Genomic DNA, 14002 nt, shown 5'->3' on the forward strand with positions numbered 1-14002 from the left:
TACACTTCAGCTCCTCGGTCTGCGACTCCTCCGAACCCATAAGCTCTTTATATATGTCCGAGATGCTCCCCTCCCCTATCCATCCTCTAGAAACCACCCTATCCTGAATCCCCCTTAGCGGCAGGAGTGGGAAGGCTGGTACCTGCTTCCGCAAAAAGTCCCGTACCTGTAAATATCGGAATTCATTTCCCTCCGCCAATGCAAACTTCTCCTCCAGCACACCGCCAAATTCGGAACCCCCGGTCCATCCTCCCCGGGGCAAACCGGTGGTTATCGCAGATGGGGGACCACACCAATGCCCCCTCTGCTCCCACATGCCTCCTTCATTGCCCCCAAACTCTCAGGGATTTAGGAGCTTTGTTAAACGCTCAATAAATACGTTCAACTTACCTCAAGGTCTGAAGTATCCTTCAGCAACGCCTACACCAAGTAGCGGCTTAACATAACAACACAGGAGTGACTAGACTGTAGAGTGTAATAGACATGGATCACAGCATGGTTTAGCACGTGTAGTTTAAATTAGTTAATACTTTAATGTATATTACTTGATTACTAGTTATAGTTCTGTGGAGTATGCAGACTTAATATTAATCAATCATTAGTCAATAAATCAGTTTTGCTTTAAGTTAAAGATTGGTGGTTTCTTCAGAATCACACCATCAGATCATTCTGGATTACGAAGCAAAGAGTAACGAGATATATTACCAAAGAGTAATATAACAGGGAGGAACCTGAGGACCAGCTGGAGGCTGCAGGAAAGCCGGCAGCGGCAAGGGTCCGGAAAGCCCGGAGGGCCATGCAGGCCCTCATACCCGCCCGATTCAATTATGAAGCGGCCTAGTCCGTCACCCCTCACTCCCATTTCCCACCCTCAGAGGGTATGTGTCACCTCACTCCAGGGTGCTGGGACTGAGCCGGCAGCATCAGCGGATTACTGTCCAGGGCAGAGGAGTAATGATAACCTGTAGAGAACTGAGCGGCAGTGCTCCTGAATCTATGCCATAGTCTGACCCTTGCCTGTCTGCTGAGTGCTTGCTCACACCCATCATCTGCACGCGGTGTGCCCGGAGGGGAGGGGAAGATGCCTTGAGAGATGGGCCAAGGGTTCAGAGGTCGGCCTACATGGTGGAAGAAAGTGACAGAGTTATTATACTGGTTGTGTTCAAGAGAGTTTAATGTGTAATGCAGTTCCCCACCCTCCCGATGGTGCTGCCCGTCCCATACCCCTAACCACCCATCACCTCCGACCTAGCCAACCCCCCCCCCCCACCCCGTCTATTCCCCCCCCTCCCCAGTGCCCTCTGTGATCCTCAATGTGCTTTGCCTTCCTAGCTTTACTACTACATCGAGGTGTCTCCCCAGGATGCACATCTGAGGTGGAGGCAGCCAGCTGCTTACCTTGCTCTGTGGCCTTTGATGCCCCTGGTGGGCGCCCTCTGGAGGCTCTGGGGCCAGAGGGTCCCAGCTCACTTGTCGATGGCACATGCTCAGCCGTGCCAGCCTGTTCAGTTTGCTGGCTGCAAGATGCAGTCTCATCAGAGGAGTGGAACTCGGGGGAGCTGATGGCCACCATCCTCACTCCATGGGACGGGTCCGGGTTGGCACCCAGCGCCCCCTCCTACCGGTCGGTGCCCATAGGGCCATGGGATGGAGGAGCAGCTGGACCGAGCTCCGGATGCACCTGCATCATCTGACTCTGCCAGCTCTGGCGGTTCCCCATGGTCTGCACCATAGTGTTGATGCCCTCAGCTCTGCTCCGCAGTGACTGGGGCATGCTCTGCAGAGCCTCGGCAATGCCCCTGTCCCGCAGAACCTCATCAAGGCCAGCCTGGTACTGGTTGACATCTCCCAGCAAGGCGGACATTCTGTCGAGACCCTCAGCCATGGCCATCACTGTTATATTACGATATTGTAATATATATATTACTCTTTTTGTCTAGCCGAGTTGTTGAAATATAGACGTATTCTTCCAGTGATGATAAAGTCATTTATTGAGTAATATGAAATAAACTAGTGAGTTTTTTTTACTTCAATACTAAACTAGTAAACAAACAAATAACTGTAGATTAAACTATTAAATAAGATAATGCTATATACTAAGATCTATTAACTTCTTCTCTCTAGCTGTTTTCCTTCTGTACTCTCCACACTCCTAACACACTCTCCTCGAGGAAAGAGCGGGAAAATCTTTTTATAGGTCTTGGTAGTGTGGCTATCTAGTATTCATTTGCATGTACTTGCTTAACATTACCTGATCATGTATTACTACATACAGAAATCACTACAGTCACCGACTGCGCGACGCCCTGGACACCTTCACTAATGGTACCGAAGTCGTGCACTGCGGTCACCACCCTAGCAGCGTTGGCCCCGGTGCTACACATTGCGGCGACATCTCCAGTCTCCGTAGCCTCTGGGACTCCTCCAAGAGTGACGCTGTCATTGCCCTCTGAATGTCCTGGCCGCTCCCTAATGTCTCCATCAGCTCCTGGATAAACTCTTTCCATTTTGACAAAGCTTTGACAAAGGGTCATCTGGACTCGAAACAAGCTCTTTTCTCTCCCCACCGATGCTGCCAGACCTGCTGAGATTTTCCAGCATTTTCTCTTTGGTTTCAGATTCCAGCAGCCGCAGTAATTTGCTTTTATCTGGTGACCAGTCCTCTTGGTCACACTCCCCGAACTCATTGCCGCCGCCACCACATCCCAGGCGTCACTGGCTGTCCAATGGCTGACCCTCCTGGACCCTCGGGGGAACAGGGCATCCCTCCTGGCCTCCACAGCATCTATGAGCCTCCCCTGAATCTTGGGGCTGGTCTCCTTGGCACCATTGTTGTGAGCTGGCTGGGGTTGGCTGAGCAAGTGCTGCTCGACCTTGTTAGCGGGGGGCTGGCGAGCGCGGTGCCGGCAAATCAGCTGGCGAGCCTTCATTTGCGGTGAGAAGCCCGTGAGGCCTCATTAGGTGGACCAATTAACGTTGAATAGTGTTGCCGGCCTCGCTGGGCCAAGAGCTGGGAAGCTCGCGCCAATTCCCGCTCACTACAACTGTTACATATGTGGGTTGTAGGTGTGTGCAATGTCTCTTTAAGAACCGAGTCACATGACTTGAGTGACATCATCGGCTACTTTGCTGGCTTTTGCCCTTAGTCTAGGACCAGCCTTTGTACAGTGAAAACCTATTCAACAAACCTTTGTTAATGTTGCTTTCAACCCACTTACATCAGCAACCTATTTCTTTTGTACTGTTAGTCTAAAGGTCCAATCAGATTGGACGGCAGCTCTTGGTGTCCTATCAGTGCCAGAACTCAGTGCCAGGTGCTGCTGGGACTGCACAAAATTCCATGAAGAAGAGAAAATGGATTCTAGCATAAGCCTGGGCTTTTTGGGTGGTGATGCATTGGGCACCCGAGGGAAGGGTGGGAGAAGACATTGGGAGACGGGGTAGGAGCGTTGGGCTTTGGAGGCCGGGGGCAAGACACAAGTGGGGGGGGGGGGGGGGGAGGAGAACCGTCTTGAGCAGGATCCCCAATGCGCATGGGGAGTCCCAGAAGGAGGTACTCCTTTCCTTCCTGCCTTTCCAACTCAGGTTTTGTAGAAATGACCTGTCCACTCTCATCCACCTTCCACCATATTATGGCAACGGAGGTGGAATTCGGTCCTTACCTGCTCCAGTTAAATGCCTCAATAGGCCTAAGGGCAGGTGGGCTAGTGGGTGCCTTACGACACACTGTATTAAGGGAAAAGGGTTGGGGGTGTGGGGGAAGGAGGTGGACTCGCCACCCCTCATATTTATGTGTGTCCTCTCCCTCTCCCTCTGCGGGAAGCCCTAAGAAAGGTTTAGGGAGGGAATTCCAGAGCATAGGATTTAGACGACTAAACGCATGGCCGCTAAAAGAGGCGCAATTAAAATCAGAGATGCACAAGACACCAAAATTGGTGGAATAAATGTGAATTCTCAGAGTTAACATCAAATTGGAACTATTTTATAGCACATGTCGATTGCATGGATTGACTCCAGCAGTAACATTGAAGCTGGTTGTTGAATTCTTGTTTAGAGATCTAGATTGTTCTATAAAAGATATGATGATGTACATACCCTGGGAATTTGGTTTAACCTAATCCAATGAGGGATATGTTTGGGCATTCTGTGTTCAAGTGTAGTTTGGTTGAAGACATGCAGTTTAAGAATTTGTTTTATCTTGTGTGTTTCCAGGGCAAATATCAATCGATGGTTTCAAGAAGTATTTGAGCGGCGATGAGAATGGAGTCATTCCGCCTGAAAAGTTAGACCTGAGCGAAGATATGACTCAACCCATGTCGCATTATTTCATCAACTCCTCACATAACACCTACCTCACAGGTAAGAAATCTAGACTGCCTGCGGAGACCTTGGATTGTCTGCCTTAGAGTTAAATGCTTCACCAGAATGACCTTCACAACCCTTGAACTAATGACTGATTGAACAAGAGAAAGCAGCAAGCATTGTTCTCCCACTCAACACCTTCAGAAGGTTCAAGCTCTGTGGGCCTGGAAGTTTTATGTTCTCCGATGCCTCATCCATGAGACAGTCTTCATTGATCAGGAGGTTATACAACTAGGAAGAAAATTACATTTGAGTCAGACCATATGATTGCAGAAGATCTACTAATATGTACCGTCCAGTAGTCAAGGAATGGAAACGGGTGCTTCCTTTTGTGGATCATTATAGAACGAGAGGTCATAGTTTTAGGATAAGTGGTAGCAGATTCGAAACAGAGATGAGGAGAAATTACTTCTCTCAAAGTAATTAATACTCTTTATTGCCACAAGTAGGCTTACATAAACACTGCAATGAAGTTACTGTGAAAAGCCCCTAGTCGCCACATTCCGGCGCTTGTCCGGGTACACAGAGGGAGAATTCAGAATATCCAATTCACCTAACAGCAAGTCTTTCGGCTTTGTGGGAGGAAACCGGAGCACCCGGAGGAAACCCACGCAGACACAGGGAGAACGAGCAGACTCCACATAGACAGTGACCCAAGCCGGGAATCGAACCTGGAACACTGGAGCTGTGAAGCAACAGTGCTACCCACTGTGCTACTGTGGACAAGTGTCATGAATCTGTAGAATTCTCTACCTCAGAGTGCAGTGGGTACCTGGACTTTGAGAAAATTGGAGGTGATAGACAGATTTTAACCAGTAATGGATTGAAGGATTATGAAGAAAGGACAGGAAAGAGGAGTTGAGGTCGACAGGAGATCAGCCATGATCGTATGAGCAGCATTGTAGTACAGTGGATAGCACTGTTGCTTCACAGTGCCAGTGACCCAGGTTCAATTCCCAACTTGGGTCACTGTCTGTGCGGATCTGCACGTTCTCCCATGTCTGCGTGGGATTCCTCCGGGTGCTCCAGTTTTCTCCCACTAGTCCTGAAAGACATGCTTGTTAGTTGAATTGGAGATTCTGAATTCTCCCTCAGTTTACCCGAACAGACACCTGAGTGTGGCGACTAGGGGATTTTCACAGTAACTTTGTTGCAGTGTTAATGTAAGCGTACTTGTGACACTAAGAAAGATTAATAATGTTATTGAATGGCAGAGCAGGCTCGAGGGGCTGGATTGCCTAATCCTGCTCCTAGTTCTTATGTTCTTATGTTATGATCAGAAGAAGCCTTTTTGTCTAGACCAAAATCTCCATGAGAAGACACTTTTAAAAAATATGTCATGATACATCTGGCATTTGCTGTCCAACATCAAATTTGGTCCACAGTTTGACTTTAACTTTTCTGGAGCGCAAAGTCGCTGAAGCACCTTCCAAAGAACTGTCACCTTTCTGGACTTGCCTGTCTCTGCCCTTGCCTCAGCCCAGCTTTTGCTGAAACCCTCATTCATTCATGCTTTTAATGGCCTCCAGACCCCATTATTCCAGGGCTGTCAAGGTCAGCTTGCCATCCTTCATCTTCCATGAAATTGGGATCATCCAAAATCTGCTGCCCCTACCCCAACCTGCACCAAATCCTACTCATCCAATTTGACAGAGAGATTATTACAATCCACCAACACTACAAATGCAAAATTCTCCTCCTCATGTTCAGACTCCTTCATGCATGTCCCCTCTTGTAGCTGGGTCTAACTTCCTCCAATCCTAGAAATCTGCATTACTCCAACTCTGGCTTCCCACTCTCTTCAACACATTAATTGCGACTGTGCCTTCAGTTGTCCGGACCCAAAGATCTGGGGCAGGATTTTGAGCCCCGGCCGAAGCCAGGAATGGAGGCAGTAGGGTTTTAAAAATAGCACCACTCGCCAGCGTGTCAGTTCTGCTATATCACCCCCCACCTCGTGTCATGTTCCCCTATTTAAGCCTGATTAAGGGATTCCAAAGCTGACAAGAACATCCTATCCCTAGGATTCCTTCCTTAAACCTCTGCACTCTCAACTTCTCTCCTCTGATTTAAGCCCTAGGCATAACCTATCTTATTGACCAAACGTTTAGACAACAAACAATCCAATGAACCGTTGGAAGTGCCGTCTTATTGATGAGATTTTACACTGAATCTGCCATCCCAGTTAAATGTAAAAGACACCAGGGCACTATTGCGAAGATGAACAAAGGAGTTCTGCGGTCATGAGAAATGTTACATCAATGCAAGTCTTTTATTCGCTTTGTATTTGTGGGGAAACGCAAACCACTTTCAGTTTAGACCACGTTTGAATGCCACCTGTGAACTGTAGGCGTTTATCATGCCCTCTGTTGCAACTCAGCAGTTGTGGAAGGCAGTTTAATTATCTGACTCCCACGCTGAACCAACGAGCAGGTTGGGCCAGGAGAGTGGGAGGGTGGGAGGAGTCCATCACCGCAGGCCCAGGAGGAGAATCCTTGCCTTTCTCAGTCCCACCAATACACATCAAAACATTTCCTCCGCTACAGTTTTGAGGGACCTTCGGCAGTCGCTTCAAGGAACATTGGCTAAGGGGTGCAAGTAGGTGAGCACATTGCAGCCATTTGTACCTGAAAATGTCAATCAGCATACCACAATCAGAAATATTTAAGCTGCCTCGCCACCTATTTCAGACAGGCAAATTTAGAGGCCACCTGCAAATGCCATCAGACGGGTCTTGGACATCGAGGTGAGGTGAAGCGGACTGAGGAACTCTCGCCACCCCACCCCATCCCGGGCTCTCTGCCCGCAGTCAGCACCCTTGTTTATCGATAGACGCAGCATTGTAAGTACAGTTTTCCTGCAGAATAAAATGTAGTTCTGCAGGCATTGAGCATGTGCAACATAATGGCCAACCCTCGATAATTTGTTCTGACAGAAAAATCCACCCAGAAGCACAGCACAATGTGAATGGAGGCTCTGTTATCTTATCAATCAACACTTGCCTGTTGGTTAAGTACTGTATCACATCTTCTAAATTTCGGCCATTTCGGACTGAGCTGAGGAGAGATTTCTTAATTCAGAAGACGGCAATCTGTGGAATGTTCTGACCGAGAAAGCTGTAGCTGCTTAGCCGTGGAGTATATTTAAGACTGAGATCGATAGATCTTTGGGCATTTAAAGGAATCGAGGGTTATGGAATAACGCAGAAAGTGAATATGAGGTAATAGTTCAGCCGCGATCTTATGGAATGGTGGAGCATGCTCAAAGGGTCTTATGGCCAACTCAGAATCACAGAATTGTTACGGGGTCAAAGGAGGCCATTTGGCCCATTGTGGTAAACCACTGTGTTCTTATATTAAGGGTTGTATGGTAGAACCTGCACTACAGGTTCACCTGGGCCCCTGCATGCAAGCTCCGCCCAGGAGCCGGGTTATAAATATGCGTGGCCTTCAGCTCGCAGCCATTTCGTCAGCTGCTGTAGGAGGCCACACATCAGATACTAATAAGGCCTCAGTTTGAATTCAACTTCGTCTCCAGCCAAATTGATCGTGCCTCAATTTATTAGTATCTGATTCAGAAGGTGGGCCTCCGTATTAAACCAGATCGCCTGCAGCTGGATCCACACGCAAGCGACGCCAGAAAGGACTTTCAGCACTGGCTAGCTTGTTTTGAAGCGTATATCAACGCGGTGCTGACCCCTGTTCCAGAGGCTCAGAAGATTCAAATCTTGTTCTCCAGACTCAGCTCTAAAATCTTCCCGCTGATCCAGGATGCGCCCAATTACAGGGGTACTGCACGGTCACGCTCACAGTCCAAGGCGTAGAGTTCCACGGTTTTCGCCTCTACGTCCTCCCTAACCTCTGCGCTGCACTTATCCTTGGCCTGGATTTTCAGTGCAACCTCCAGAGCCTGACCCTTAAATTCGGCGGACTCTTACCACCCCTCACTGTGTGCGGCCTCGCGACCCTAAAGGTCGATCCTCCTTCCCTCTTTGCCAATCTAACTCCAGATTGCAAACCCGTCACCACCAGGAGCAGATGGTACAGCACCCAGGATAAGGCCTTCATCGAGGCCAGCAACAGCCTCTGGAGAGCTCAAGTGGTAGTGGTTAAGTCTGGGGAGAAAAACCGAATGGTCGTGGACTACAGCCAGACCATCAACAGGTACACGCAGCTCGACGCGTACCCCCTCCCACGCATATCTGACATGGTTAACCAGATTGCACAGTACCGGGTCTTCTCAACGGTGGACCTGAAATCCGCTTACCACCAGCTCCCCATCCGTAAATCGGACCGGCCATACACCGCCTTCGAGGCAGATGGCCGGCTATATCACTTCCTTAGGATCCCCTTCAGCGTCACCAATGGGGTTTCGGTCTTCCAAAGGGAGATGGACCGAATGGTCGACCGGTACGGCTTGCGGACCACGTTTCCGTACCTAGACAATGTGACCATCTGCGGCCATGATCAGCAGGATCACGACGCCAACCTCGCTAAATTTCTCCGCACCGCCACTCTCCTCAACCTCACGTATAACAAGGAGAAGTGTGTGTTCCGTACAAACCGCTTAGCCATCCTTGGCTACGTGGTCCAGAACCGAGTTCTGGGGCCCGATCCCGACCACATGCACCCCCTCATGGAGCTTCCCCTCCCTCACTGCCCCAAGGCCCTCAAACGCTGCCTGGGGTTCTTCACGTATTACGCTATGTATATCCCAAACCATGCGGACAAGGCCCGTCCACTCATACAGTCCACTCATTTCCCCCTGACGGCCGAGGCCCAACAGGCTTTCGCCCGGATCAGAGCTGACATTGCCAAAGCGTCAATGCACGCTGTAGACGAAACACTTCCTTTACAAGTAGAAAGCGACGCATCGGACGTCGCCCTTGCCGCCACCATCAACTAGGCAGGCAGGCCTGTGGCATTCTATTCCCGCACCCTCCATGCCTCCGAAATTCGGCACTCATCCGTCAAAAAGGAGCCCAGGCTATCGTTGAGGCTGTGCGACATTGGAGGCATTACCTGGCTGGCAGGAGATTCACTCTCCTCACTGACGAACGGTCGGTTGCCTTCATGTTGAACAACACACAACGGTGCAAGATCAAAAATGACAAAATCTTGCGGTGGAGAATCGAACTCTCCACCTATAATTACGAGATTAGGTATCGCCCTGGCAAACTCAACGAGCCCCCAGACGTCCTATCCCGAGGTACATGTGCCAGCGCACAGGTAGACCGACTCCGGGCCCTGCACGGCAGCCTTTGTCACCCAGGGGTCACTCGGTTGTACCACTTCATTAAGGCACAAAATTTGCCCTACTCCGTCGAGGAAGTAAGGACGATCACCAAGGACTGCCAGGTCTGTGCGGAGTGCAAACAGCACTTCTACCAGCCGGACCGCGTGCACCTGGTGAAGGCCTCACACCCCTTTGATCGCCTCAGCGTGGATTTCAAAGGCCCCCTTCCCTCCTCCGATCGACCCACGTATTTCCTCAGTGTGATCGATGAATACTCCCGTTTTCCCTTCGCCATCCCATGCCCCGACATGACGTCTGCCACCGTCATTAAAGCCCTTAATTCTATCTTCACTCTGTTCGGCTTCCCCGCCTACATCCACAGTGACAGGGGATCCTCACTCATGAGTGATGAGCTACATCAGTTCCTGCTCAGCAGGGGTATCGCCTCCAGCAGAGCGACGAGCTACAACCCCCAGGGAAACAGACAGGTAGAAAGGAAGAATGGGACGGTATGGAGGGCCGTTCAGCTGGCCCTACGGTCCAGAAATCTCCCGGCCTTCCGCTGGCAAGAGGTCCTCCCTGATACACTACATTCCATTCGCTCATTACTCTGCACTGCCACTAACAGTACACCACATGAACGTCTTTTTGCCTTCCCCAGGAAGTCCAATCCGGGGTATCACTCCCAACTTGGTTCACAGCTCCGGGAACCGTGCTTCTCCGTAAATATGTGCGGCTCCACAAGGCGGATCCGTTGGTGGAAAGGGTGCACCTGCTCCACGCAAACTCACAGAACGCCTATGTGCCGTTCCCCGACGGCCGCCAGGATACCGTCTCCCTCAGAGACCTGGCACCAGCAGGATCCATCCCCGCATCACCCCCGTCGCCCCCAGCGCCACCCTCCCCTTCCCCGCCGCCCCCATCACCCCCCCCCCGCCCCCCCAGGACTGTCCGTCCTCCCCCTGCCCACCCCGTTGATGAAGAGGATTACGGCACGCTCCCGGAGTCAACTTCGACCACGACAGCACCAACATCACCGGCTCCACTTCGTTGATCCCAGAGGACGATTAAGGCGCCGGACCAGCTGAACCTCTGACCGGCCCACCGGATGATCAGAGACATTTTTTTACCGTTCTGTATATATTAAAGATTGCAAATTGTATATAGTTATCCACCAAGCCCGCCGGACTCAATTTTAACAGGGGGTGAATGTGGTTAACCACTGTGTTCTTATATTAAGAGTTGTACGGTAGAACCTACTACAGGTTCACCTGGGGCCCTGCATGCTAGCTCCGCCCAGGAGCCGGGTTATAAATATAAGTGGCCTTCAGCTCGCAGCCATTTCGTCAGCTGCTGTAGGAGGCCACACATCAGATGCTAATAAAGCCTCAGTTTGAATTCAACTTAATCTCCAGCCAAACTGATTGTGCCTCACCCATCATGTCTACACCAGCAACAACCCTGTCCTCCGATGTCTTATGTGCTAACGTCCTATTCCTTATTTATGCTTGCAGTGATTATTATTTATCTTTTCCCCCAGACTCTCGATTGCCCCCGCCCACGCCACCGCAAGCTGAAATTATAAATCAAATGTTAGCCTTGCTATGTTTGTAGCGGAAGTGATACCATTTCTCCTCATGTGTCACTGAAATAGCTGCTTTCTATTTTGTGTTGTGTTACTACAGCTGGACAACTGGCTGGAAACTCTTCCGTTGAAATGTACCGCCAGGTCTTATTAGCGGGATGTCGGTGTGTGGAGCTTGACTGCTGGAAGGGACGTTCTACGGAGGAAGAGCCAGTCATCACTCATGGATTTACGATGACAACCGAAATATGTTTCAAGGTGAAATGTTTTTTTTTGTTGCTGCTGGTTTCATTTTTGCCCATCCTGCTGTGTTGAGTTTGTCTTTCTGACAGTAAAGGCTCCTCAGTGTGGAATATCTTAAGCGTGCTGTTGGTTGAAAGGGAACTGATGGGGGGAGGGGGTCTCAATTAATTATTAGGCTACGCAATAGCTTTTTTGAATGCTTCTGACATTCAGAAACGGGATAGTTTTCAAATCTCACATGAGCACGGTTAAATAAAAACACATTTTTACATTGCTCAATTCAAATTCAACCATTCTGTCCATGGTTTGACTCTGTCTGAAGACTTTTAACACCCAAAATGTTTAAGCCCACCACCTGTCCCCATGATTAGATATCCACACCAAACCATGGCCATCAACACCTCACCCCTACTCTGGCCTGTCTCTGACCACCCCCACCCCCTGCCTCTTCCCACCCTGATCATCTCCTAACTTTACAAACCATCCATACCCCTCCAAACTTACAATTCCCACCCATGCAGCACAAAACTGCCTCCTGCAACAATGTTTCCTCTGTATTCACAGTGATACAGTGGTTAGCACTGCTGCCTCACAGTACCAGGTACCCGGGTTCAATTCCGGCCTTGGATGACTGTCTGTGTGGAGTTTGCACATTCTCCCCGTGTCTGCCTGGATTTCCTCCGGGTGCTCCAGTTTCCAACTGCAGTCTAAACATGTGCAGGTCAGGTGGATTGGTCACGCTAAATTGCCCCTTAGTATCCAAAGATGTGCAGGTTAGGTGGGGTTAAAGCGATAGGGCAGGGAGTGGGCATAGGTAGGGTGCTCTTTCAGTGGGTTGGTGCAGACTTGATGGGCCAAATGGACTCCTTCTGCACTATAGGAATTCTATGGTTCAGTGTTCCCCACCATATCAGGTGCAGAGCCCCCTGTCTGTCACGTTGGCTTCTGGACGGGGGAACCTGTTGACGCTGGCAATTATATTATAAGGGAAACCCAAAAGTCCAATCCTGACCAGAACTTCACCTCCACCACCAGGCTTGGAAATGCCACCCCGCCAAAGACATGTGTTTCAACAAGGATTCTTCAATATGTTTGGTCAAAATTGCCCCGTTCACAGGCCTCCTGCAGTGAGCACCACACAGATACGTAATTTTAATCGCAACCTTGCAAACAGCCCACAGAAGAGGCGCGATCTATCGGCCGCATCTCACTGGAATCGGAGCAGGACGCAGCTGGTAGATGTCGGGAGAGGCCTCCCACTGGATCCGGAGAGCAGTTACGCCTCGTGAGATTGAACCATCGACTCACACGGCTAAGTGGGTTAAAAACCCAAATAACTGTGCTGATGTGGAATCTAACTGGCTCCCGGATTTATTGGTCTCCTTAGGGAGACCCCAGTGGGTGCCAATTAGTACTGGTTCATGCAAACGAGGACCAGGCAGAACGGCTGTCGGGGGGTCTCCCTGGCCATTGCAGGCCCCTGGCTGGTCAGGGACAAGGCAGGTTGGCACACTGGCTCTCCCAGAGGCACCCGGGCACCTTGGCACTGCCAGGTGTCAGGGCCTGAGAGGGGCCATGCCCATGAAAGGAGGGATGGGGTACAAAGGATGGGAGGGCGGGGGACAAGTATGAAGGGGCCTCCAGAAGGTTGGGAGGGTGAAGGGTGTGGGTCCTGAAAGACAGGGTCCCTAAGGGAACCTGAGGATACCTGAAAAGGGGAGCCTGCTGGGACCCCATAGCAGGCTGTCTCACTTGGGTGGGTGGGGAGGGCGGTAATGCCCATGTCTGAGTGGGGTGACATTGCCCGTGGCTGGGGAGTCTGGGCGACCCTCAACCTCACTTAGAGATTGGGGCTCCCTTTCAAAATGGTGGCCCGATCTCTGAGGAGCTGGTCTGGACGACAGGTTCAGCTCTCCAGTGATGAAAATTATTCCTGGCAGCATCTACCGGTTGCGGTGCGCCCGAAAAGCAGAGGACATGGCGCCACGCGACCGGTAGATGTTGGGAGATCGCACTTCTGGGATCTGCTCAGCTCGCCACACCTCACAAGATCTAACGTGATCTCACGAGACGTCATGATGTGAATCCCACCGATTGTGGTTGGGATCACTTTCTGGCATATCTGCATATTAGTGTGAGACAGCTAGCCTCACCCTAATATGCTTTCCCGAGATATAAACAATGTATGGGAGCTAATTCCTTTGCCTTGGAGACCTTGGGTGAGTGCCTTTCAGTGCTGGTCTCCATAAACCGGGACCAGACGGAAGGACACCTGTGGAGGTCTCCCAGGAGATCGGAGGCCCTTAGGTGCATTCCCTCTGGGCAGGGTTGTACCCTGGCACTACTGGCACCACCCAGGCACCCTGGCAGTGGCACCTGGGTGCCAGCCTGGGATTGCCAAGGTGCTCAGGAAACAGGGTTAAATGTGGCCTCGTCGGGGAGTTCACCACTGAGAATCCATCCGGATGGATTTTGGATAGCAGGGTGTTTCTTGGCACTCTGAGCACCAGGAAACACCCGGCTAATCTCACGCAATAGGACATTGTCCCCATTCGGTAGATTGCGCCCTGAAGTGTG

The 14002-nt window shown here is 50.6% G+C and overlaps 1 protein-coding gene across 6 annotated transcripts in view; it reads left to right on the forward strand.

Moving 5' to 3' along the window:
* plcb1 (phospholipase C beta 1) overlaps positions 1 to 14002 on the forward strand; it is a 1179298-nt gene that overhangs the window by 877733 nt on the left and 287563 nt on the right. For all 6 annotated transcript variants that reach the window (XM_072506091.1, XM_072506102.1, XM_072506120.1 and 3 more), the window contains 2 exons: positions 4213 to 4359; positions 11283 to 11440. In XM_072506091.1, the coding sequence (XP_072362192.1) occupies positions 4213 to 4359; positions 11283 to 11440 (305 nt within the window). The remainder of the gene's footprint in view (positions 1 to 4212; positions 4360 to 11282; positions 11441 to 14002) is intronic.

Source organism: Scyliorhinus torazame, chromosome 1 (genome assembly GCF_047496885.1).
Source record: "Scyliorhinus torazame isolate Kashiwa2021f chromosome 1, sScyTor2.1, whole genome shotgun sequence".
NCBI lineage: Eukaryota > Metazoa > Chordata > Chondrichthyes > Carcharhiniformes > Scyliorhinidae > Scyliorhinus > Scyliorhinus torazame.